The following is a 23,855-nucleotide window of genomic DNA, read 5'->3' on the forward strand; positions in this document are numbered from 1 at the left end:
GCGCGCTCGCGGACAGTCCGCGCGCGGGCCGGGCCGGCGCCCCGTCAGCCTCGCTCGCCCGCGTCGCCCGGAGCCCCGGGGGATGCTCCCGGCCGGCACCCCCTATGGCCGCCGACGTCTTCATGTGCTCCCCGCGCCGGCCCCGCAGTCGGGGCCGCCCGGTGCTGCTCAAGCCTCAGGTGCCTGAGGACGACGACGACTCGGACACCGATGAACCGTCCCCGCCGCCCGCCTGCGCTTCGGCCACCCCGGGCCGGGCCCACGCGAGCGCCGCGCCGCCGCCGCCCAGGGCCGGGCCGGGCCGCGAGGAGCCTCCGCGCCGCCAGCAGATCATCCACAGCGGCCACTTCATGGTGTCGTCGCCACACCGCGAGCACCCGCCCAAGAAGGGCTACGATTTCGACACGGTCAACAAGCAGACGTGCCAGACCTACAGCTTCGGCAAGACCAGCTCCTGTCACCTGTCCATCGACGCCTCGCTCACCAAACTCTTCGAGTGCATGACCCTGGCCTACAGGTAGGGACCCGGCGACCCCGGGCCGGCCCCACCTCTCCAGAGGAGCTTCCTACTTTGCCAAAACCGGCGCAGAGGGCTCGACCGCCTGAGGACCCCTGGGCTGCACGCATTGCCATTGGTTCTTGCCCCTTTGGGAGGGTTTATGGGTCTGGGATCCTCGGTGGAAGCCAGAGGGGTCGGTGTCCTGGCCTCTTCCCCTGCTGGCAGTGCTTGGGTTCTTCCGGCTTCACGTCCTCCATCCAGGCCCTCCCCTCCAATGTCCCGAGGCCACCGACTTTGGACGCGAAAGAGGTGTAAATACAGGCTGCCCCTTGTGTTACTCGACTCTCCACCCCTGCCCCCAAACGCTTTGTGTGTTTCCAGCAATATCGAGTAATGGGTAAGAGCACCTGTCCAGGGGTGGCTTCAGTGCTGGTTCCAGTATTTAATGGTTGCGTCAAATCTCGGAGCCTGTTTTCTCCTTTATGAAGAGGGGATGACAGTAGTATCAGCCTCCATTGGCTATTTTGGGGATGGAAGGAGAGAGGTAGTGCTTATTCCAGTGCCTGACACATAGTTAGATGCTCTGCAAATGTTAGCTACTTTTCTTATTGCCCCAGCAGAGAGAGGCTGGGTCTCCGCACATCTACTTTATTGGGAGACCCTCTCCCACCTTAGTGGCCACCCTGGGTGCCTCCTAGGTAGACTTTCAGACCCACAGCTGTTGGAGGTGCAGTCTGCCCCCCTGACAAGTTGGAAGGTTCTCTGGTCAGCCCTGAAACATTATATGGAGATGGCATTGTTGAGGGCAGGCATCCCAGACACCATTCTGACACGTGGATCCAGCTCTGGGCAGAAATCCCTTTTTTTTCTAAGTCACAGATCTGCCTGGCCCTCACGAGTTAAAGTGTCTTTCCACCCTCTCCTCCTTCTGAGTGCATGTTAGGTATTTGTGCCAGGTGACTTCTGCCTCAGCAACAGAACTTCTTTGGGCTAGCTGCAGTGCAGAGCAGTCCAGTCCCGTAGGAAGCTCACGATAGGATCTCTGCTGAGTGAGGGTTATTGCATTTGTAATTGCACTGGCCCAGGCTGTCTTAGGTCTGCTGTGCAGGCGGCACAGGGAAAGTTTCCTAGGAGACTCCAGAAACAGCGTAAAGAAAAGTAGGTACGTCCCCCCCCCCCCCCCCGCTCCCCGCCTTTTTTGGAGAGCCTTTAAACCCAGATCCAAGTTAAAACATTACACATTTACCTGAAGTTAAAACATGGCTCAGGGTGGCATTTTCCCTCTCTGGAATAAATGATTAGTCAATTTGTTCCTTTGTTATGTTCTGAAACGAGCCCTCCCACCCCCACCCCATTTCCTCTCTTGAAGCTTTCCCTGGTGGTTTGTTTGCCACATGGCTGCAGTGCATTACCCAGAGCTCTCTTCCCATCCCCCTTGCGTGGCACATTGGTTAGGCTCTGCTCTGATTCTCTGGTCTTGCCAGTTTGAGCTGGCACTGAGCCTATGAAGATGTTCTCTCTTTTTTTTAAACGGTATTGAGATTGCAGCCTTTTGCCCTCTTTTAGCCCTGCTTACTCAAGTCTCGAATTTTGAGCACTTCATTGGAATCAAACGCACCTAGATTGTAGCATATGCCACAAAGTCTTTTCCCACAAAACTATAGGTGAAAGACAGGAATGTGTTTTCTGAAGAGGACTTAATCCTTTTCTTTCTTTTAATGTAAACTTCTTCGTGTGCTGGGAGAGAAGGGATGATTAAGTAGCAGGAGGCATGAGTAGAAAGCTCTTACCTAAGCTCTGCTAAAGGAAAAATAAACCAGTCTTCCCTTTGCCCTTTTAGGTTTGGATAACCTAAAGGCTTATTATTAAAGAACACCAAAGAATTTTAGTAATGGCATTTTTTCCCCCACTTCTTTCAAAAATATCTTGGCAACTGGCCATTGCTCAATTAAGTTTCTTGATTGCAACATGCACCCTTACCTTGCTCTTCAAGAGCTCCAGCCGCACTGGCTCTTTTGCTTTGCTGTAGTTCCCTGTGCACAAGTCCTGCCACTCTGCAGGTCCCCAGTGGGTATCTGCCTAGTAATTTCTCATGAAGACACTCTTTGTCTCTCCCTGTGAGGCTGATTTGACTGTCCCCAAATTTAGTTGGCAGTGTGGAACTGTGGTACAGATTGACAGAGGAATGACTCAAAACCAGTTGTTTGGGCTCTCGCCTCTGGCACGGAAAGCAGCAGGAGAACAGGAGTTTCTGACCTCAGCTGTCCTATCATGACCACTAGCCGAGAAGGAGGATTGAGGTGGGGGCAGGGAAGAAGCGGACTTGATCTCAGTGGTGGTCTGACTTCCCTTTCCATGGGATTCGAGCCTTCACCACTGTTTTCCAGGTTTTCTCCTTCTCCTTGGGCCTAGAGGAAGGCCAGCAGGGCCTTCTCTTCTGCCTGTTTCTGGCCTAGGCTCTTTTTTAACCTCAGCTTCCTGTCTGTCTCCTGGTCTCTTGGTTCTAGCTGCCTAATTCTTCCTGGTACACTCTGTGCCTTTTTTTTTTTTTTTTTTTTTTTTGGCTTCGTTTCCTGTTAAACTGCTGTCTCCCAGCTGTTTCCAGATGATGTTCAACAGTTCTTTGGGGGAGGAACTAAATGCAGGGGAAGTTGTGGTAATTTTTTCCCCAGTCCCGTGAAGTGGTCCAGGGATTCTGAGTATGATCTTCCTGAACATGCAAAGTCTTAAACTCCTAAAGGGTCTTTGGCAGGACTGACTTGGGTTGGGGGATAGGGTGTTTGAGAAATGGGGACTGCGTGTGAGTGCGCCCAGTGGCCCACCTGGGTAAGTAACAGCTCCATATCTGTCCTTAGAATCCGTGTCCTTCCCGCTCTGTGATGCTAAATAGCCCCATAGGAAAACATCTTGATTTGGTCCTACAATGTGTGCTCAATTACTGGGATGTTCTGGAGGGGAAGAAGTTGCTTTTCTCCAAGGCAAAGTTTAGGTGATAGATGGTGGGGAAAAAGCCCATGGTTTACCTTTTCAAAGCCTTCCTGTCTGCCACTGTAAAATGGGGAGAATAAAACTGCCCCTCAGGGTGGATGTGAGGATTAACTGATATGATGTCTGTAAATGTGTCTAGTACCTGGCAGGCAAGAGGGGGGCTTCACAGGCTGAATCCAATTCTCTGTCTTCACCCAGCTGACATTTAGGAGGACCAAGATTCCTCATCTGTAAGCTGAAGGAAATAACGTGTCTGACTGGGGTCTTTTAGTGTGGCTTTCAAATGCCTGCTTGACAAATACTAAATAGATGCATTCTTGCTTTGCCCATGCTTTCCAAGCTCCACAATGGAGCTATGTACTCTAGAACATAGTTCATGGTTCTTGCCCTCTTAACATTTTAAGGAATGTCACACATGTAACTCACCCACACAGATTCTGATCACATCTAGTAGATAGTTTTTTTGTGGTTGGTTTTGGTTTCACTTCTCTACCTTTCTATGTAACTCTTTATTAGGAGGCCTAGGTGTGAATGTTTCTGGAGGGCAAGAGATGGTCTTTTTATGTATTTAGGGATAAGCAGTAGCTTTCTGGACAATGGGTTTCTGCTTAAGTGGGTGTCTGAGGAGACCTTTTAATTCGGACCTGTAAGATAGCTTTGGGATACGAATTTCCAAAATCTACCCCTGTATACTTATGCTCTGTATAGTAACCCTGTGCTCCTGACCCAAGGTGGGAATCTCTGCCAGACTTAAGGAATTGCCAGGATTAAAGGTTTGGAGCACAATATCCTCCAAATTTTAGGTTATCAGTAGAGGTACTTTCTAATGCTAGGCATGGTAACTAGTTGTAAATGGGAACCGTGCACACAAATGACGAAATTTACTCTTCTGCAAACATGCCAAAGATAAGCAAGTTTTCTTTTACACTTTTTTTTAGTATTTGTTCATTATATAGTATGCACTGAGGGGCGGGAATGAGGTGGGAATGAGGGCTACAGAGATGAGAAGGACAGTCTCTGTCCTTGAGGAGCTCACAAACTAGGGATTGGGGGACAGATAGACAGTGGTAGAATAATTAGCAAGGGCTCTGATAAAAAATGTGAGCCAGCTCTGCTGGCAGTACTGAGATTGAGAGAGAGAGAGAGAGAGAGAGAGAGAGAGAGAGTGTGTGTGTGTGTGTGTGTGTGTGTGTGTGTGTGTGTTTACATAATTGCTATCAATGTGGATGGTTTCCCCTGACATCAGGGTTTAATACTTACCTCCCCTTCCCCATGTTAACTGTCCACAGTTATGGACCATATTGCCCAGCAGGAAGCCCCAGTGTTCCTTTGCTCTATCTTCTTCCCTTTAGTAGACTGGGAGCAGATTTCCTTTTCATGTAGAGGCTGATTGGCTAATTGCCATACTGATGGAAGGGCGAAGAAAAGCGATAATATTGGGAAGAGCCTGGGAAAAAAGGTTAGAGGAGAAGGTGGAGAGAGTTTATTTGCAAGGGTGGAAGAAGGGATGAGGATTCACACTAACTGAGCACCCCTGTGTGCTGGATTCTCTTTACGTGATTTTTTTTTTTAGATTTTATTTATTTATTTGAGAGAGAGAGAGTGAGCACAAGAGGTGCGGAGGGGCAGAGGGAGAAGCAGACTCCCCTCTGAGCAGTGAGCCTGAGGACAATGACATGGGACTCTATCCCATGGTCCTGGGATCATGACCTGAGCCAAAGGCAGACACTTAATCGACTGAGCCACCCAGGCGCCCCTCTCTTTACGTGATCTTAAGCAACTCTCACAATAGCCTTCTCAGGTGGGTGGTGGTGGAATTGTCATTTTTCATATTAACCCCCCCCCAAGTTTAGAAGTTAATTTGCCCTGTTGCTGAGGTGAGGCAGCTTGTCCAAGGTAGTGTCTCTGGAGCTGAAAAGTTACCTCTCTCATCTGCTCCACAAAAGCCTGCGGTCCTGTTAGGAGGTGAGAGTGCCAGTCCCTCTAAAGCAAGGCATGGGGAAACCAAGATGGGGGAAAGGGGGAAAGGAATGCCTTTAGGCTGCTCTGTGCCCTTCCATGTGCTGCCCTTCCCCACCGATGAAATCCTCCCCATCCTTCAAGACTCAGCTCAAGCACTGTTGTTCTAGTAAGGCTTTGCAAAGGGCGTGCATATCACATTGCTCTGTAAATCCATGATCCTTGTTGATTCTGCCTCATAATGTTATGTAGACCTGACTTGGCACCATTCATGTTGTCTTCACCTTTGACTTTCCCATAGAGCCTAACAGTGTCTGGCACATACTAGGTGATTAAGAAATACTTGGTGAAATTGAAAACGGAAGCTCAGGGACCTGGAAGCCAACATCATAAACTTGCCCTTGGCGAGCTTTATTTATCTTCACCTGTGCAAAGACAAACACAGACTCTGTGGAGCAGTGCTTTAGAGGATGTTGGTGTGGAGTGGAACAACAGGCTGAGTGCTTTTGTTGGCTGGTATTTGTACTGTGGCCCATGTGGACTGTTGCAGCAGATTAATGACACCTCCCCCCACAATATCCATGTTGTAATCCCCAGAACCTGTGAATATATTAGGTTACGTGGAATCAAGGTTGCTAGTCAGCTCTCTTTAGGATAAGGGAGAGATTCGGAACGCCTGGGTGGCTCGGTCGGTTAAGTGTCTGCCTTTGACTCAGATCACGATCCTGGGGTCCTGGAATCGAACCCCGCATGGGGCTCCTTGTTCAGTGGGAGTGCTTCTCCTTCTGCCTGCTGCTCCCCCTGCTTGTGCGCTCTCTCTTTCTGACAAATAAATAAATAAAATCTTTAAAAAAAATAAAAAATGGAGAGATTATTTTGGATTATCCAGGTGGGCCCGTTGTATCATAAAGTCCTTAAAAATAGGAGAGGAATTCAGAGAGAAGCAGAGAGAGCCGCAGAAGGCCTGGCCTGACGCTGCTGGCCCTGAAGACAGAGGTGGGGCTGTGTGCTAAGGAATATGGGTGCCTCCAAATGCTGTAAAAGGCAGGAAAACATATTCTCCCCTAGAGCTTTAGAGGGAACCCAGCGCTGCTGACATCTTGATTTTTAGCCCAGTGAGACCCATGTCAGACTTCTGACGCCTGGAACTATAAGATAATAAAGAGGTGGTGTTCTAAGCCACTCATTTTGTGGTCATTTATTATAGCAGCCATAGGAAACTAATACAGCGTAGTTTGAAATGTTCCTTGAGGTCACGTTTTTAAGCATGTAACCCAGCTTATATAAAGCATTTTCAGCTCTTCTTCAACCACAGGAGCGCATAGCAGCCTACCGTGGAGTTCTGTCAGGTTACAGGGTGAAGTAGGCACCAGTTCAGGGGATCCAGTGAGAGGAGGGCCCAGTTACGTAAGGACAAGCCTGTAAAATGGATCTTACCCTAGTCCCCAGGACAATTCCTAGAATAGGGTATTGTAGAAAGTTAACTCTACTTATATTTAAAGATTCATACAATGGTGAAAAATTCAGTGTGAGCTCCCATTCTCTTGGGTATAATATATCCAGTTCAGACAGCAAATATCTTAGGTGATATTTTCCGTCTTTTGTTGAAATTCTGTCTGTAGTTAGAAACCCAGGTCACAGGAGTTGTATTTTATTTAGACAGAGCTCTTGGGATCAGGATCAAGGATCAGTGACCCTCCTGTGCTCACCTCTGTAATGGGGGTTTATTGCAAGGATCAGGAAAGGTGCTGGTAATCTCAAGATGATTCCAGGATTGCTAGGACTGCCTGACTTCAGTGCAGACTGGAGCCAGGTTCCAGGCGGCTCTGGGGCTTCGGCTCGGAGACTTTGTCATTCTTTCCTGCTTCACCCCTGTGAAGTGACTCGGCTCTTCTCAGGCTCTGCTTTTCTTCACAGTCTTGCTTATCCCAGTGCCAGCTGGCTCACTTACCTGCAGCCCCGTCTCTTCTTTGCGTCAGAGCCTCTGCTTAGCGGGGCTTTTGCATCTGCCTGACTAGAGCTTGCCCGTGGCCTGTGTTTCAGATCCAGCCCTTGCTTAGAGCTTCCTATTACCGCCAGTGCCCTTTGCCAGATGCCTAGCTAAGCCCCGTAGCCTCCGGTTAAACTGTCTGAGGGGGAGACTAGCTGTCCCCCCTCCCTCTCTGAGCAGCACCTCACAAGCCCCACAGCATGAGTCTGCCCGTGGTCTTTGGACTGGCTGCTCTTTCCTTCTAGAAGTTTTTTTTTTTTTTAAGATTTTATTTATTTGTTTGACAGAGAGAGACACAGCGAGAGCAGGAACACAAGCAGGGGGAGTGGGAGAGGGAGAAGCAGGCTTCCCGCGGAGCAGGGAGCCTGTTGCAGGGCTGGATCCCAGAACCCTGGGATCATGACCTGAGCCAAAGGCAGACGCTTAACCGACTGAGCCACCCAGGCGCCCCCTTTCTAGAAGTTACTAATCATGCCTCTGTTGGGTGCTAGGCACAGCTCTAGCCTGGGTGATACAGTAGTAAATGAGGAAAATTAGTCATCTCCTGTCATGGAGTTTATATTCTAGTAAGGGGAATCGGTTAGCAAATCAGATGTATGTTGTTAGTGCAGTGAAGAGCATAAAACAAAATGAAAGAAGGAAAGTGATAGGGCGCAGGGGGAGGGTGAGCAGATAACTTTATCTCACTGGTCAGAGAAGTCTTATGAGGAGGTGACATTTCAGGTTGAGCTGAAACCTGAGTGGTGAGTAGGAGCCAGGCATGGATAGGCATCCCAGGCTGTAGAAGAGCCTGAGGCGAAGGCCCAAGGTGGAATGAACTTGGCACATTGTGGGGTTAGAAAGAAGGCCAACATGGCTAGAATGTTGAGGGCAGGGTGAGTGGTAGGAGATAAGACTCAAGAGGCAAGGAGCCTTGTTGGCCATGGTGAGAAGTTAGGATCTTGAGCTCACTGCACTGGGGGATACGGCTTGTTGAGGCTGCTCTGTGGAGACTAGTCGATAGGAGGCAAGAGTAGAAGCGGGGGTACCACTTGGGAGGCTGTGGAGCCTTTCTCAGACTAGGATGGCAGCTGTGGAGGTGAGGAGAACTGGATGGCTTCAAGGTGGGTTTTGGATTTGCCAAGGGATGGGGCGTGGAGGCTTAAAGACCAGCATCTACAATGACTGGGAGGTTTTGACGTGAGCCGTGGGGACTCTTACTGAAGTGAGGAAGCTGAGGAAGGCCCAATCAGCTGCGGTGGCAGGACATGCTGTGGTGTGCCCTGAACTTGTCCGATGTGGGTGCCCTGTGACCGGAGCTGTGGGAGGGGTAGCCTCCCCAAGAGGAGGCTGAGAGGGGGCTGTCAATGTAGGGGGTCCTTCAGTTGTTCCGTGAGGTCCTCACTCTCGCTGGAGCGGTCCTCACATAGCCTTGACCAGTCTTCTGTCCACGCTCTTCCATCTTGCCCCCCAGACCTCTCGTGTGCCTCTTGAGGGGGCCAGCTGCGGGCGGGGGGTTTTGGACTTTTGAGCTGGCGTTAGGAGGTAGTGTCTTTTCTTGCAAAATATATACTATCATATATCCCCAAAGATATTTTTGCTCAGCTGGGTCTAGTTGTGGTAGAGGAATACTGCCTGATCTTAAATAGTCTAAAAAAAACTTCTCCAAATCTAGCATTCTTAAATGTATTTGGGGTTGGACTGCATCACCAGAAAAATCGTCTGGAAGGAGGCAGTGTAGAAGGGGAGCTCTAGGAAGGCGTCCAAGATCTGGAAAAACAATTCCAGAAACAGGATTCCTTGCCCTTCACTTTTGAGTCTCAGAAGTGAAGGTAAAGAATCTAACAGCGAAGAGTAAAGCTAAGAAGTAAGAGCCCACAAGGAGTGAGCAAGGAGAACCAGGCTACTGGTAGAAGCAGGTTAGGGAGTTTTAGCTGCAGTGGAGTGAGAAACCATTAGGATTTAGGTAGCGCAGCTTTGCTGTTGAGGAATTTTCTGGGAGTAGGAGGATCTGTTCTGAACGCTAGTTACAGTTCCTTCCCTCTGTGGCTTGTGGGCATAGGGAAGAAGGTGGCCTCTTTTGGTTTGTCACCATGAGACAAACTTGGCCATCAAAAGAAAAAACCGCTTCTTATGGAAAAAGTAGGGGGATTAACTTAGTTTCTAGATATTTACCCAATAATCGAGTTTCTGAAAGAACACTCTGAAGAACTTTATCCTGTGCTCACATGATAACTGGCCCGTTTGCCCATGGACTACCCCGTCTCATGATGGGCAGCTGGGACCTGCCCTGATAGCTTGGTACTGAGCTTTTTAGAGGAAGTTAATTTATAAATCCCTTTTATTTATTAAAATGAAACACTTTGAATGGATTCTTAAAACAACATATGATTGTATTTGTTTGCTATCATAAACAACTCTTTTCTAGTTGAGTAGCAAGCAGGGTCTTTTAAAATGCCTTCTTTGTTCTTTAAATTATCAAACATGTCTTTCTCTGCCTTGGAGCAGGACTCTTAGCCACTTGCACAGACAAGTTTTTGTTGTTGTTTTTTAGCAACGTTACTGAAGTATAATTTATATGCCATAAAACACACTCATCTTTTTTTTTAAGATTTTTATTTTCATTTATTTATTAGAGAGAAAGAGAGGAGCGAGAGAGTGTGAGGTGGGGGAGGAGCAGAGGGAGAGGGACAGGCGGGCTCCCTGCTGGGTGGGGGCTGGGGTGGGGCTCAGCTCCTAGACGCCCAGATCTTGACCTGAGCCAAGACCTGAGCCAGTACGAAGAGTCAGACGCCTAACTGACTGAGCCACCCAGGTGCCCCAAACCCACTCCTCTTAAGTGTACCACTCATTGATTGGCGGTTGTGCAGTCATTGTTCCAATCCAGTTCTAGAGCTGGATTCCATCGCCCCACTGAAATCCTGCCCTTTTATGTTTGCTCCTAGTTCCCACCTTGGCCCCAGATGCGCCCTGACCTGCTTCCTGTGTCTGTAGGTTTGCCTTTGCTGGACGTTTCCTATCAATGGAACCGTTTACGTCTAGCTTAGCATCCTGTCTTGAAGGTTCATCCATGTTGTTTGTTTTATTTATAATAAAATATGTGTCTGTATTTTATTCCTTGTGGTTGCTGAATAGTATTCTATGTATTAACATAGCACATTTGTTTATCCATTCATGACAGACATGTTTTTGAGGGAAGCCTAGTACCTTCATCATTTGGGTGTTGATTTTCCCTTCCCTGTAATAAAATGCTCGTACAGATTGAGATGGGAACGTTCTTCTAAGGTGAGAATAGGAAACAGCAGTGCATATGGCAGAAAGATGATTGGTTTGGGTGCTACTGGACAGTGGTGCCACTGGTTAGTAACATATCACAGCCCCTCTAAGTCACTGTGTCTCTAACTGGGGGGGAAAAAAGGCAAGGGGTGGGGGAAGAGCTTAGACTAGAACCATGGTTACCAACCTTATTTATCTTCAGTGGGCCTAATGTTTTTGAGAGAGATTGCCTTAGGAACAATGTGCATTCAGCAATAAAAAAGATCAAACTACCGGTCTGTGCAGCATGACGAACCTCAGAAACATTATGCTGAATGAAATAAGCCTTAGTCTGAAGAGTATATACAGTTTCATTTATATGAAGTTCTAGAGTAGGTGAAACTAAGGTGAAGAAAAATCACGCCAGTACTTGCCTCTGAGGGAGGTTGGAGAGGGGACTGACTGGAAAGAGGCACAAGAGAACTTCCTAGTATGGTGGTAATCTTGGTAGAGGGTTATATATTTGTCAGAACTCACTGAAAGAGAAGAGCACACTTAAAATTTGTACATTTTTTTTCTGTAAATCTTACCAAAAGCAACAGGAACCATTGACAAATATTGAACGCTGGCTGATGTTATGCATGCTGATGTGTTAAGGATGAAGTGTGCAGATGTCTGCATCTTACTCTGAGGTGCTTTAAAATAGTGGTGCTCAAACCTTTTGGTCTCAGGACCCCTTTGTGCTCTTAAATATCAAAAACCCCAAAGAGCTTTTGTTTGTGTGGATTATATCTGTTGGTGTTTACCATGTTAGAAATGAAAACTGAGAAAATGTAAAAATATTTGTTAGAGCATTTAAAAAAATAATAAACCCATTACGTGTTAACCTAAGTAACAGTTTTGTAGAAAATAACTGTTCTCTGAAAAGACGAGCAGATATCTTTAATGTTCAGCTAATGTTTGGTTGGAAGACAGCTGGATGCTCATATCTACATTCATCTGTTGCAGTATCACATTCCTGGAAAACTTCACTGTGTACTCTTGAGAGAATGAGAATGAAAAAGGAAAAAAGCCTCTTAGTATTATTTTGAAAATAGTTTTGATATCATGGACCTCCCAGAAGGGCCTCAAGGACCCCCAGGGGTCTCCAGATCACTTTGAGAACCACTGCTCAAAAATAAATAAGATGGATGGATGGATGGATAGATCAACTTTTGATAAAGTAAATATATCAAAGTGTTAATTGTAGCATCCAGGTTGTGGGTACATGGGTTTGCACCATATAATTTTTTCAATTTTTCTGCATATTTGAAAATTTTCACATTGTTAGCAAAGTGAGAAAAATGCATTTATGTAAAGAATGACCACCATGGGGGCGCCTGGGTGGCTCAGTTGTTAATCGTCTGCCTTCGGCTCGGGTTGCGATCCTAGGGTCCTGGGATCGAGCCCCATGTCGGGCTTCCTGCTCCATGGGAAGCCTGCTTCTCCCTCTCCTGCTCCCCCTGCTTGTGTTCCCTCTCTCGCTGTGTCTCTCTCTCTCAAATAAATAAATAAAATCTTAAAAAAAAAAAAAGAATGGCCACCATGGCTTTATCACAGGCAAATAAATACTTTTAACAATATTGAAGACAACCTTTGGAATGAAGTACTGACATATGCTACAACATGGAGGAGCCTTGAAAACATTATGCTAAGAAGCCAGACACAAAGGCCCACCTGTCGTGATCCCATTTATATGAAATGTCCAGATTAGGCAACTCATAAAACAGAAAGTGGAGTAGCGGTTGCCATGGGGATGGAAGAATGAATCAGCACAGCTAATGGGTGTGGGGTTTTTAAAGGAGCAATGAACATGTTCTAAAACCAGAGAATGGTGAAGATCACGCAACTCTGTGAATGTACTAAATACCAATGAACTTTTTTTTATATTTAATTAATTTATTTATTTTTAGATTTTTTAAAATTTATTTATTCATGAGAGACGGGGGGGTGTGTGCAGAGGGAGAAGCAGGCTCCCAAGGAGCAGGGAGCCCGATGTGGGACCCGATCCCAGGACTCTGGGATCACGACCTGAGCTGAAGGCAGACGCTTAACCATCTGAGCCACCCAGGCGCCCTAATTTATTTATTCATGAGAGACAGAGAGAGAGGCAGAGGCAGAGGCAGAGGGAGAAGCAGGCTCCCCGCTGAACAGGGAGCCTGATGCGGGACTTGATCCCAGGACCCCGGGATCATGACCTGAGCCAAAGGCAGATGCTTAACCATCTGAGCCATCCAGGCGCCCACCAATGAACATTTTTAAAGGGAAAATTTCATGGCATGGAAATTGTGTCTCAACAGACCTGTTATTTAAAAAATATTTAAGACATTTCAGGTTTTCAACATTATCTTTAGGAAGCCTGACTTGGGAAGCACTGGACTGTATGGTCCTCAAGATCTTAAATATGTCAGTGTCTAGAAATTTCATAATTCGTTATCTCCCTGTCTCTTCTGTGTATAGTAAATGAGAGAATGGTTGGGAAAATGACCTGCCTCTCCAACTTGCCCAATAGCTTGCCAAATGACCCTCTCTGAGGTTATCCCGTTAAGACCTTTTTTCCTCTTAACGTTGTATGAGTCAGGGGTTACAAATACAAATGCCCACGAGGGCCAGGTGATGTGAGCCATCTGTGAGGAAAAGAGGACCTTTTCTATCATGTATTTTCCTCCTTTTGATAAAGTCATGGTTACAGAGAAATTTTCTATTGTGAAAACCCATGTAAGCATAAACTGCAATTGACTTGGCCTCAGTGATGGATGGAAGGGCAATAGGGAGTGGTGGGGTGTGTGGTGAATTAAAGAATGTTTGCCTGGTTTAAAGGGGGCAGCCATCACTCAGCTTCAGGTGATTCTTGCTATTTGGGAATGTGAGCCCAGTGTTATGAGATTTGGCATATTTGAAAAGTTGGAAGAAATCTGAATTAATATGTGAACTCCACTTTTAAATTTTGCTTCAATTTACAGTTTAATGTCTGAGTCCGAGTATTAGTTATTCTGGGGAAATGAGTTTGGGCTAGGTTAAATCTAGTTTAGAAGTGAGTCTTGGCCAAAGAGATGAAGGAATGTGTTGTGCTGTTTGCCACAGGTCAGCTTCTGGCACAAGGAAAATATTTTTGGGTGTAGCAGCTCTTACTGTGTACCTTCTGCCCTGTGCGTATTTAAAGTCATGGGGCCGTAATCTTAGGAATATAAAATCTAGGATTGCCTGGTAAATCCCAGAGGTATATGTGCACCTAGTAGCCAGTTACTTTGAGTTAGGAGGAGCTTGGGCAATTATTTTAAATGATCTTATCTTGGGAAATGGAGGGTCCGTTCTCCATTTTTGTGAATTTCTTGGACTAGAAGTTACTCTTAACTTTATAGTCTGTCTCAGACTATACCCCTTAACTTCACCATAGTTGGGTGGGGTGGGGCTGTTTTTATAGGCGGATTCTGGGGTGGAGGAAAGGGATAATAATTTGAACTCCAAACAGTTGATTTGGTTAGAATTGAAACAAAATTATGACTCTGTTAGGCTGAGGAGGCCTGTCTCTGGGCTCTTGTTTAAGGTTTCTAATCTACACATTTAACATTATATTACATGCCTCTGGCTTTTTCTTCCCCAGTTTGAGAGAGAGAGAGAGAGAGAGAGAGAGAGAGAGAGAGTGTGTGTGTGTGTGTGTGGCAGTTAAGATAAGAATAGATACTCTGCTTTAGAACCCTTAGCCTAACACACACATTCCCACATAAAAGTACGGTTCCTGCAGCCACCTTGGGCATGTTCCTGCTCTCGGATTTCTATCTATATTTGATCTGATCTATAAAGGTATGGGCAAATTAGCTTGATGGTTCTTAAATGCCAGTAATTTCTGCTTCTAAGCCAGAGTGAAATAGAGTTTGTATTTCTTAGAGGTGCAGTGCTTTCTGCTGAGGTATGTGCCCTGAAAAGTTGGGGAGTTAGTCTTTTAGGCTTAACACCTTGCTTTTTGAAATTTGACTGTATTGCCAGGCCTCCTTCCAGTAAAAAAAAAAAAAAAAAAGAAAAAAAAAATCCCACACCCAGATATAACTACTGTCAGTTCCCTAGTGTTTATCCTTCCAGACCTTGTGGGGTTTTTGTGTGTTTGTTTGTTTGTTTTGTCATGATGAGTGTATTTTTTTTTCCATTTAATAGATTATGAACACCTTTCAAAGCCCTAAAGTATTCATCTGCAATGTTTTTTAGTGACTGAATTGTATTTTCACTGTGTGAATGGATGTACTATTTGTTAAATCCCTCTCACGGTTATTGAGAATATTTCATAGTGTAACTTTTGTGTAACTTTAAGGTGTTTCTGGGCCCTTGTTCTGTTCTCTGTTACCATACTGCAAGGTGGTTACTTACTCTGGAAATGTCCCTTTGCCACCTCCTTCTCCCTGACAGCAATAACCCTCCACCCTGAGAATCCTTCAGCAGACTCTTGATAACAGGCGGCAATTGGGATTGCCATATTAGCCACCCCACCTGCCTTGTCACACCCTCCCAACCCTCATTGATAAGGTGTTTGTGGAGGGAGGAAGTGAGCAGGTACGCAGTGGAAAACACCCTTTGTTCTCTGCCCTCGGCTGCTGATAGGAAAGCTCCCCCCATTTCTATGTGTGTCCCTACAGCCGGCAGAAGGGCGGGGAACACGATGGATGGTGTTTGACACGCCCGACAGCAGCTTGCACGCCTGAACTGAGGCCTGAGCTTGCATGTCTGTGCTGTGTCCTGCTGGCTGACAGGCCCCTGAGGCCAAGGGCTTCGTAATGATGTGAACAGGTGAATGCAGTCCCTTGGCTTTTTGTTGTTCCAGAGGCAGGGAGAGCATTGAGTGTCATGAAAGGTTGTAATTCCAACTGTGTAAATCCACACCACATGTGATGGGGAGCTGTGTGGATGCATTTCCTTTGAATTATAAAACAAAATGCTGGTATGACTTGGTTTGTGGAAGGAAGAGCTAATTCAGTTCACTAGAAAACAATTAATCTCTGTCACATCAAGTCCAGAGATGCTGACCTCTGGCTTTGGCAGTTATGGGGTTTCTTTGGTTCCATCTAGTACACCCCCACACTGCTGGCAGAATGGTGGAGGGGCTGGTTGGAGACATGAGCACCTTGGTCATGTTTGAAAAACGGCGTTAGTTGTAGGACTCCTTGGTTCAGTGGAGAGGTTAGGCTGTCCCTTGTGGCATCTACAACCACCCGCCACATACCTGCTCAGGGCTCCAGAGCCAGGCCCCCCAGCCTCCTAGCTCTTTCTCAGGCTGGTCTTCTATTCATTAGACAAGTCTCTGTTTCTCTTTAGCTTTGGAATTCATGATTTTTTTCCTCCCATGAGAGACCTTGTCAGAAGGCTTTTTCCCATGGAATAAAAGCCTCTGACAAAAGCAGAGAACCCAGTTATCAGCCCCTGGCTTGTCCTTGGCACTGTCCTTGTGCAGTACCTGAGAGCCAGCAGGCAGGTGGTGCTGGAGAAACTCACCTGTGGCATACATGGCCTCCCATAGTTGCTTCTCAAAGCAGCCTACCAGAGATGTTGAGCTGGCTTGGCCAGTAGGTAGCCAGCTGCTTTTTACCCCATAACTTTGTTTGTTTATCTCTGTTTTTGTGCTTGTTGCTGGCTCCTTAGAGCTCTGGGTGTGTTTGTACAGTGCTTGAGGTGATTGCTGCTGATTGGTAAAAATATGGATAAAGTGAGCAGGGCTGGGTGTGGTGTGAGAAATACTGTAATCTGCAGGTTCCCCCACCCCAGCTCCCTCCAGGTTCTTTCCTGCAGAGAGAATTTCTTTCTTTGTCCTGCCCTAGAGGGTCCTGGGGTGCCAGCTTTCAGGCTCTTGTAAAGCTAGGGACAGTCACCCCAGCTTGCTAGCTCTAATTGAGGTCTCGGGTGTGCTGCCCTCCCAAATTGACTGGAACATTGACCCAGCAGCACTATAGAAAAACTTGACGTTTCAGCATTTCGTTCTCTGTTGGCTGGGATCACTGGAAATATATCAGTAAGTGAGACTCAAATATGTCCTGGGAGTTCCAGCTCCTGGGTAGGAGATCCATGGCAGCAAAACAGCCAGCTCCAGTGATGTGTCATCTCTGAATGGCAGCTGGCCTGCCTCTCTTGCGTCACATGGGTTGGCTGATGTTGGTTTAAATGTATACTTTTCTCCCCTCTTTTTTGTGTGATATCTTAAAGTCATGGGGACTAGGGGGCAGAAATCAGGAGGGGAGGGCAGGTTCTTCAACTGGCTCTTGTTGGCCTGTTGCAATCTCCTGACAAAGCCATCATTGTTTTGAGTAAAGCACCAGTTGGTTCAGTTTGAATCGGTTCAGTGGCTGCTTTTCTTCCACCTCAGCCACGTTCCTAGGAGGAGGCATTCCTGGGGGGAGGCGGGAGGAGGGCTGCCCGGTCCAGAGGGAAGAACCTGCTTTCCTTTGCCCTCTTGGCTCAGTAGTATCTTGGGCTCGTTAACCATTCCAGAATAGACAGCTGCCTCCTGGTCAGTGGCCATCCCAGGCCACTCCTGGACCCCAGCTGGGTCGTAGCTATTCTGGCCTCCTGGCATGGAGCCTCCAGGAGTCGGGCTGCTTGCCTATGGCCTCAGCCTCACTTGGCACTCCCCTGCCTCATACGGGAGACCACCTTCTCTGGCCAGGTTCCCCACCTGCTTTCGCTGTGGCCCGGCTGACTTCATGCCGACCTTTTGGCCTGGCATCTGCGCCTATCATGCATATGATGCTTCAAGCTACAAAGTTAATCTGAAGAGGGAATAATTCCTCTGGTTGGAGTCCCAAACAGAGTCCCTCCAGCCTGGGAGCAGGAACTCAGCATTTGGCTTCTTTCTGCTGCTGACTTAAGTGGCACTGGCTTCCACCCCTCGTTTAGTTTCGTATTTGTGTGGTCAGATTAGTCACATCCAGCTGTCTTTGTGGAAACGCCAGCCTCACAGGTGCGGACAGCATGAACCCACGTGGGGATGGAGGTCGCTCACATAAACAGTGAGAAGATCAGACTCCATTTCCTTACCAAGTCAGGAACTTAGTTTCTCTGCATATGAACTGGTAGCTATCCAAATGCAGTGTGGTTGCAGAGTGGCATTTGAAGAGCTTAGGAAAAATGCAGGGTATGGGACAAACATTTTCTAAAGACCTGGGCCCCAGACAGCCAAGTTAAAGTGCTTTTTTGCAGAGGTGCAAAGGCGGGAGATTATATATGGTGGACAGAGCCAGATGGGAGGGTAGTAATAGAAAGTGATCTTGTGGCAACCCTCTCGGGTCCCTCCCTCCTCCGGAGCTTTGTACTATCACTTAAGCTGTCGCTCAGTAAGCCTTGCTTTGCTGCCCACACACACACAAAAGTGATCTTGTCCACAGGGCTAGCTCTTACTCAGAGCTGGTCTTGGGAACCACCTACATGGTGAGATCTGAGGAGCATAGAAGAATCTGTCAGTGTATCTAAATTATTTCTTTAGTTCAGTCCTTTGAGTGGCATTAAAATTGGGTAGCTGTTAAAATACATTTACAAAAATACCTTAGTTATTTGCCCCTCCTTAATGAATAGAGAGCTTCCTTTGATATAAGCTAGTCTCCCAGATCTCCATGGCTCATTTTGTTAATCATCTCTTTAATAAAATTAACCATTTTTTTAAGATTTATTTATTTATTTATTTGACAGAGAGATACAGTGAGAGAGGGAACACAAGCAGGGGGAGTGGGAGAGGGAGAAGCAGGCTTCTCGCCGAGCAGGGAGCCCAATGTGGGGCTCGATCCCAGGACCCTGATATCATGACATCAGCCGAAGGCAGATGCTTAACGACTGAGCCACCCAGGCGCCCCTGAAATTAGCCATTTTTTTTTAAAGATTTTATTTATTTATTTGAGAGAGCGAGAATGAGAGAGAGAGAGAGAGCACATGAGAGGGAGGAGGGTCAGAGGGAGAAGCAGACTCCCTGCTTAGCAGGGAGCCGCATGTGGGACTCGATCCCGGGACTCCAGGATCATGACCTGAGCAGAAGGCAGTCGCTTAATCAACTGAGCCACCCAGGCGCCCTGAAATTAGCCATTTTTAATGAAAAGTGGAAATCTCTCTCAAATACATCATAATCTCCACTCCTTTCTTGAATGTATTGAGTATTACTTGATTATCTAGCCACCTATTTCTGAATATTATTTATTGTGTCATTATAGTCCTTTCTTGATATCCTTGCACCGTAAATGTATGTATATTTGCTTCTCTGCTCAACCATCACAGGCTCTCTTGTGCGTGGGTTTTCATATCTCTAATGATTGTCTCCTCCAGGCTCTTGGCTGCCACTTATGCAGTGAGTTTGCCACTTACCCTCCCTGTTGGTCTAGTGCTTCCATATTCTGTTGGTTTGCATAACTTGTTAAATTGAGTGTAAAATTAGAGTAATTAACTTAGACTCTCCTCTGAGTCAAGTGCACAGACTTTTATTGTCTATCTTGAATAATTTTTACTTCTGTATAACTAAGCCAAAGAGAGTTGTGAGATAATGCTGTACATATAAACTTCTTTTTACAGAATAATGTTAAGCCATTATTATCCATTTATATCACTGAAATTTGTTGATATATTAACTTGTGTATATGATAGAAATTATCTGCAAAAAAAGGGCAAAGATAATACACTCTTAAGAAAGTTACAATGTATTCTTATTTTTGAAATGTGGCAAAAAAAAACCCCACAAAATTCCAAATCAACATGGTAAACTGAATATTACTTTCTATTAATTATGAGATGGAAATTCACTTTTTCCCTTTTTCAAAATGGAAATAGTTTTGTGGAGGTTCCTCTCCAGCTCTCCTCATTATATAGAAATGGGTAGTCTTTGTCAAATGGAGAATTCAGACATTTCAGAAAGACAGGAAGAAAAGAGCATTCTGCAACACTCTGTGGAGTTATATACCCTGTTATTTTGTCTCTACGTCCTTTCTATTATTTTCTGTACCTTTGTAGATAAAAATAGACCTGCACTATCATTTTCAGTCATCTTTTGAAGAGCAAAAGTTTTAAATTTTGATGAAGTCCAGTGTATCTATTTTTTTTTTTTTTTGGTAGCTCATGCTTTTTGTGTCCTATTTAAGAAACCCCAAACCCAGGGTCTCTAAAGTTTTCCTATATTTTCTTCAAGAAGTTTTATAGTTTTGAGTCTTACATGCAGGACAGTGATCCATGTGGAGTTAATTTTTATTTATGTATGAGGAAAGGATTGAGATCCAGTTTAAATAGTACTGCGTGGAATGTTTTCATTATTAGTTAGCTCTTCTCATTCCACTTATTTAATTATTCTTTTAGGATAAATTCTTAGAAGTAACTCTATAAGATAAAAGGGTATTCACACTGAAATCTGATATATGTTGCCAGACTTGATTTTAAAAGTTGTACCACTTAGAAACCCCCAGAATGGGAGAAAATATTTGCAAATCACGTATCTAATAATGGATATGTTATATAGAATATACAAAAAACTACAACTCAGAAATAAAAAGACAACCTGATTAAACAGTGGGCAAAGGACTTGAATCATATTTCTTCAAAGATATATGGATGACCAATAAACACATGAAAGAATGTTCAATACCATTAATAATTAGGGAAATGAAAATCAAAACCACAGAAATGTTGCTTTACACTCACTAGGATGTGACAAGGGCTGGCGAGGATGTGGAGAGACTGGAACTCTCTGCACTGCTGGTGGGAATGTAAAATGGTGCAGCCACTGTGGAAACCACTCTAGTAGCTCCTCAAAAAGTTAAACATAGATGTATCTGGGGCACCTGGGTGGCTCAGTCATTAAGCGTCTGCCTTCGGCTCAGGTCATGATCCCAGGGTCCTGGGATCGAGCCCCGCATTGGGCTCCCTGCTTGGCAGGGGGCCTGCTTCTCCCTCCCACTCCCCCTGCTTGTGTTCCCTCTCTCACTGTGTCTCTTTCTGTCAAATAAATAAATAAAATCTTAAAAAAAAAATTAAAATAAACATAGACATACCATTTGCCCCAGGAGTTGGCATTCCTGGGTATCTACACAAGAGAAATGAAAGCATATGTGTGGACAAAACTTGTGCACAAATGTTCATAGCAGCATTATTCAAAATAGCCCAAAGGTGGAAACAACCCAAATGCCCATCAACAAATAAGTAAATAAACAAAATGTGTTGCATCCATATAATGGAATATTGTTCAGCCATAAAATGGAACTAAATATTTGCTATCACATGGATGAACCTTGAAAACATTATGCTAAGTTGAAACCAGTCACAAAACCACATATTACATGATTCCACTAATATGAAATGTCCAGAGTGGACACACATGTAGAGATAGAAAGTAGATTAGTAGCTGCTTAGGATTGGGAGGTGATGACTGAGGGGTATGTCTTTTTGAGGTAATGGGAATGTGGTAAAATTGACTGTGGTGATAGTTGCACAACTCTGGGATTAGACTAAAAACCATTGAATTGTACACTTTAAATGCATGAATTTTTTATTCCAATAAAGCTGTTAGCAAAAAAAAAAAAAAAAGAAAGAAAAGTTGCACCAGTCAGTATTCCCAATAGCAGTGTATGAGACCCCATTCTCCCACATTCTCCCCAACTCTGGGTGCATTACTGTAATTTGAAAATTTAATTCAGCTCTGTTGGGGTTTAACATGGAAACAATAAAATTCACCCTTTTAAATGTACATTTCAATAGTTTTGACAAATGTGTACACATGTGTAACCACTATAGCCAAGATACAGAACATTTCCAGCAGCCTGGAAGGTTCCTTTGTACTCTTTCCAGGCATTCTTCCCATCCCCCATCTGCTCTTTCACTGTAGATTAGATTGGTCTTTCCTTGTGTTTTGTATAAATGGAATCATACGGTATGTACTCTTTTTGCTTGATTTCTTTTGCTCAGCATGTTTTTAAGATTCATCTGTGTTGCTACATGATCAATAGTTAATATTCTATTGCTTGGATATACCACAGTTTGTTTTATCCCTTCCTCTGTTGATAGATATTTGGCTTGTCTTCGTTTTATTGTTTTCAGCTTCCCTATGAATGAAGCTGCTGTGACTGTTAATGTACAAGTCTTGATGTGGACATGTTTTCATTTCTCTTGTGTAAATGCTGGGTCATAGGTAAGGAGATGTTTCACGTCATAAGAAACTGCCAAATTGTTTTCCGAAATGACTGTACATTTTTAAAAAATCGTGTGCCATTATTACCGTGCTTTTAAAAATCATTAATCCGATAGGCAAAACACAGTATCTTGGGTATTTAAATTTTCATTTTTTGATCTCTAGTGGATGTATTGTTCCCTGAATTTGACCATCTCTTTTGCTCTTTTTGTTTTTTAAATAATTTATTTGAGAGAGAGCATGAGTGGGGGGTGGGGGTGGGCAGAGGGAGAAGCAGATTCCCCGCTGATCAGGGAGCCCAATATGGGGCTTAATCCCTGGAGTCCGGGATCATGACCTGAGCCGAAGGCAGACGCTTAACTGAGCCACCCAGGTGCCCCAGGTCTTTCTTTTTCCAGTTTTTTTTCCCCACCATTTGTATTATAAGAAATCTTAGAGAAAATTTGAAACAGTGGTTCAGCCAGCTGTCCCCTTCATAGCTACCCCCTGCAGTGGACATTTGTTAAATTTGGCCATACTTGCTTTACATACCAGTCTCCCTTACTTTCATATAGTTCAGAGAAAAAAATTGGACATCATGACCTTGTATTCCTAAAAATAAAGCTATTCCCTTTCATGACCATTATGTCATTTTCATGCCAAAGTCAATAATCCTTCCACCTTTCCCCTTGGCATTTTTTTGAAGTGTCAGGTCCAGTTGTATTGAAGAATGTCCCACATTCTGTATTTGTTTTCTTATTGTGGTGGTTAATTAACATGTTCCTCTGTCCCCTGTGTTTCCTGTAAACCATGTTGGGCCTAAAAGGCTTGATTACATTTAGGTTCAGGATTTTTTTTTTTTTAAGATTTTATTTATTTGATAGACAGTGAGAGAGGGAACACAAGCAGGGGGAGTGGGAGAGGGAGAAGCAGGCCTCCCGCTGAGGGGAGAGCCCGATGCAGGGCTCGATCCCAGGACCCCGGGATCATGACCTGAGCCGAAGGCAGATGCCCAACGACTGGGTGTGCTTCACAGATAGTCACATCAAAGGTACATAATGTCTGGTTGTCCCACTATTAATGGTGCTAAAATGATCATTTGGTTAGGATAATGCCAGGTCTTTTCATTGTAAAGATATGTTTTTCTTTCTGCAATTAGTAAGTAGTTGGGGAGCTTAACCGATTTTGTAAAACTACTTAGTAACGTTCTTTCATGATCTCTCCCTCCATTTGGTACTTACCTTCTAACTTGCTTACTGATTTTTGGTTTAGGAGAGATTTTTCACTTTTTAAAGTAAAACCATCAATAGTAGAAGACATATCTTTCCCAGACTTCCCTTTTCTCAACCCTCCCCCCCTTCCTCTTCCTCTCTCTTTTCCTCCCCACTTTCTCCTTCTGCTTTACTTCAGAAACGGGTGTGACAGCCTAGCTCGTTCTCCCATTCTGTCATCTTTTTTGCATGACAGATTTAGGAAATTGCACTGATCCTCAATGTAGCTGCAGAGGAACTGACTTCATCCAAGGACTTCACTGTTGTGCCCAACCCCATCCCACTGGCAAGGGGGGGACTTGGATCCTGAAGGCTGCAGACAGTCAGTGTTCTTACTTGCACTTCTTCGCCCATCAAAGCTAAGGATGGAGAAGAGAGGGGACCAGAAGCCAAACTGCTAATATTTTGGGAAAGACCTCTTTATTCCTTTTGCTTGCAACCCTTTTCTCTACATCCTCTTTCCCTGGTTCATGCCTGCCCATCCTTGGGGGCTTCAGCTCAGGCATCCTACCTGAGGAAGACGTTCTGGACCTGCTGATGACGTTGAACGCTCTTTTATGGGTTTCCATACACTGCACACGTGCCTTAGCTCCCTTGAAGCTGTCTTTCCCATTAGCTTGTGATGTCCCAACATCACTGTCACCCAGTTCTCAGTGCAGAGCCTGTCACATTGCAGGTTCTTGGTACATGTTGCTGGGATGTTACCTTTCCTGGCCTGCAGATGACCTCTGCCACGTGCATCTGCTTCCTGGTCGTGAAAGCAAG

General features: G+C 45.3%; 1 protein-coding gene across 2 annotated transcripts in view; it reads left to right on the forward strand.

The window, feature by feature from the left end:
• The window catches only part of MLXIP (MLX interacting protein), a 59,695-nt gene continuing 35,840 nt past the window's right edge, over positions 1-23,855 (forward strand). For both annotated transcript variants that reach the window (XM_025889615.2, XM_025889616.2), the window contains exon 1: positions 1-517. In XM_025889615.2, coding sequence (XP_025745400.1) covers positions 105-517 — 413 coding nt within the window. In that variant the 5' untranslated portion in view covers positions 1-104. The remainder of the gene's footprint in view (positions 518-23,855) is intronic.

This window comes from Callorhinus ursinus, unplaced genomic scaffold (assembly GCF_003265705.2).
Source record: "Callorhinus ursinus isolate GAN/ISIS: 27379988/994484 unplaced genomic scaffold, GSC_fseal_2.0 scaffold41, whole genome shotgun sequence".
NCBI classification, from domain to species: domain Eukaryota; kingdom Metazoa; phylum Chordata; class Mammalia; order Carnivora; family Otariidae; genus Callorhinus; species Callorhinus ursinus.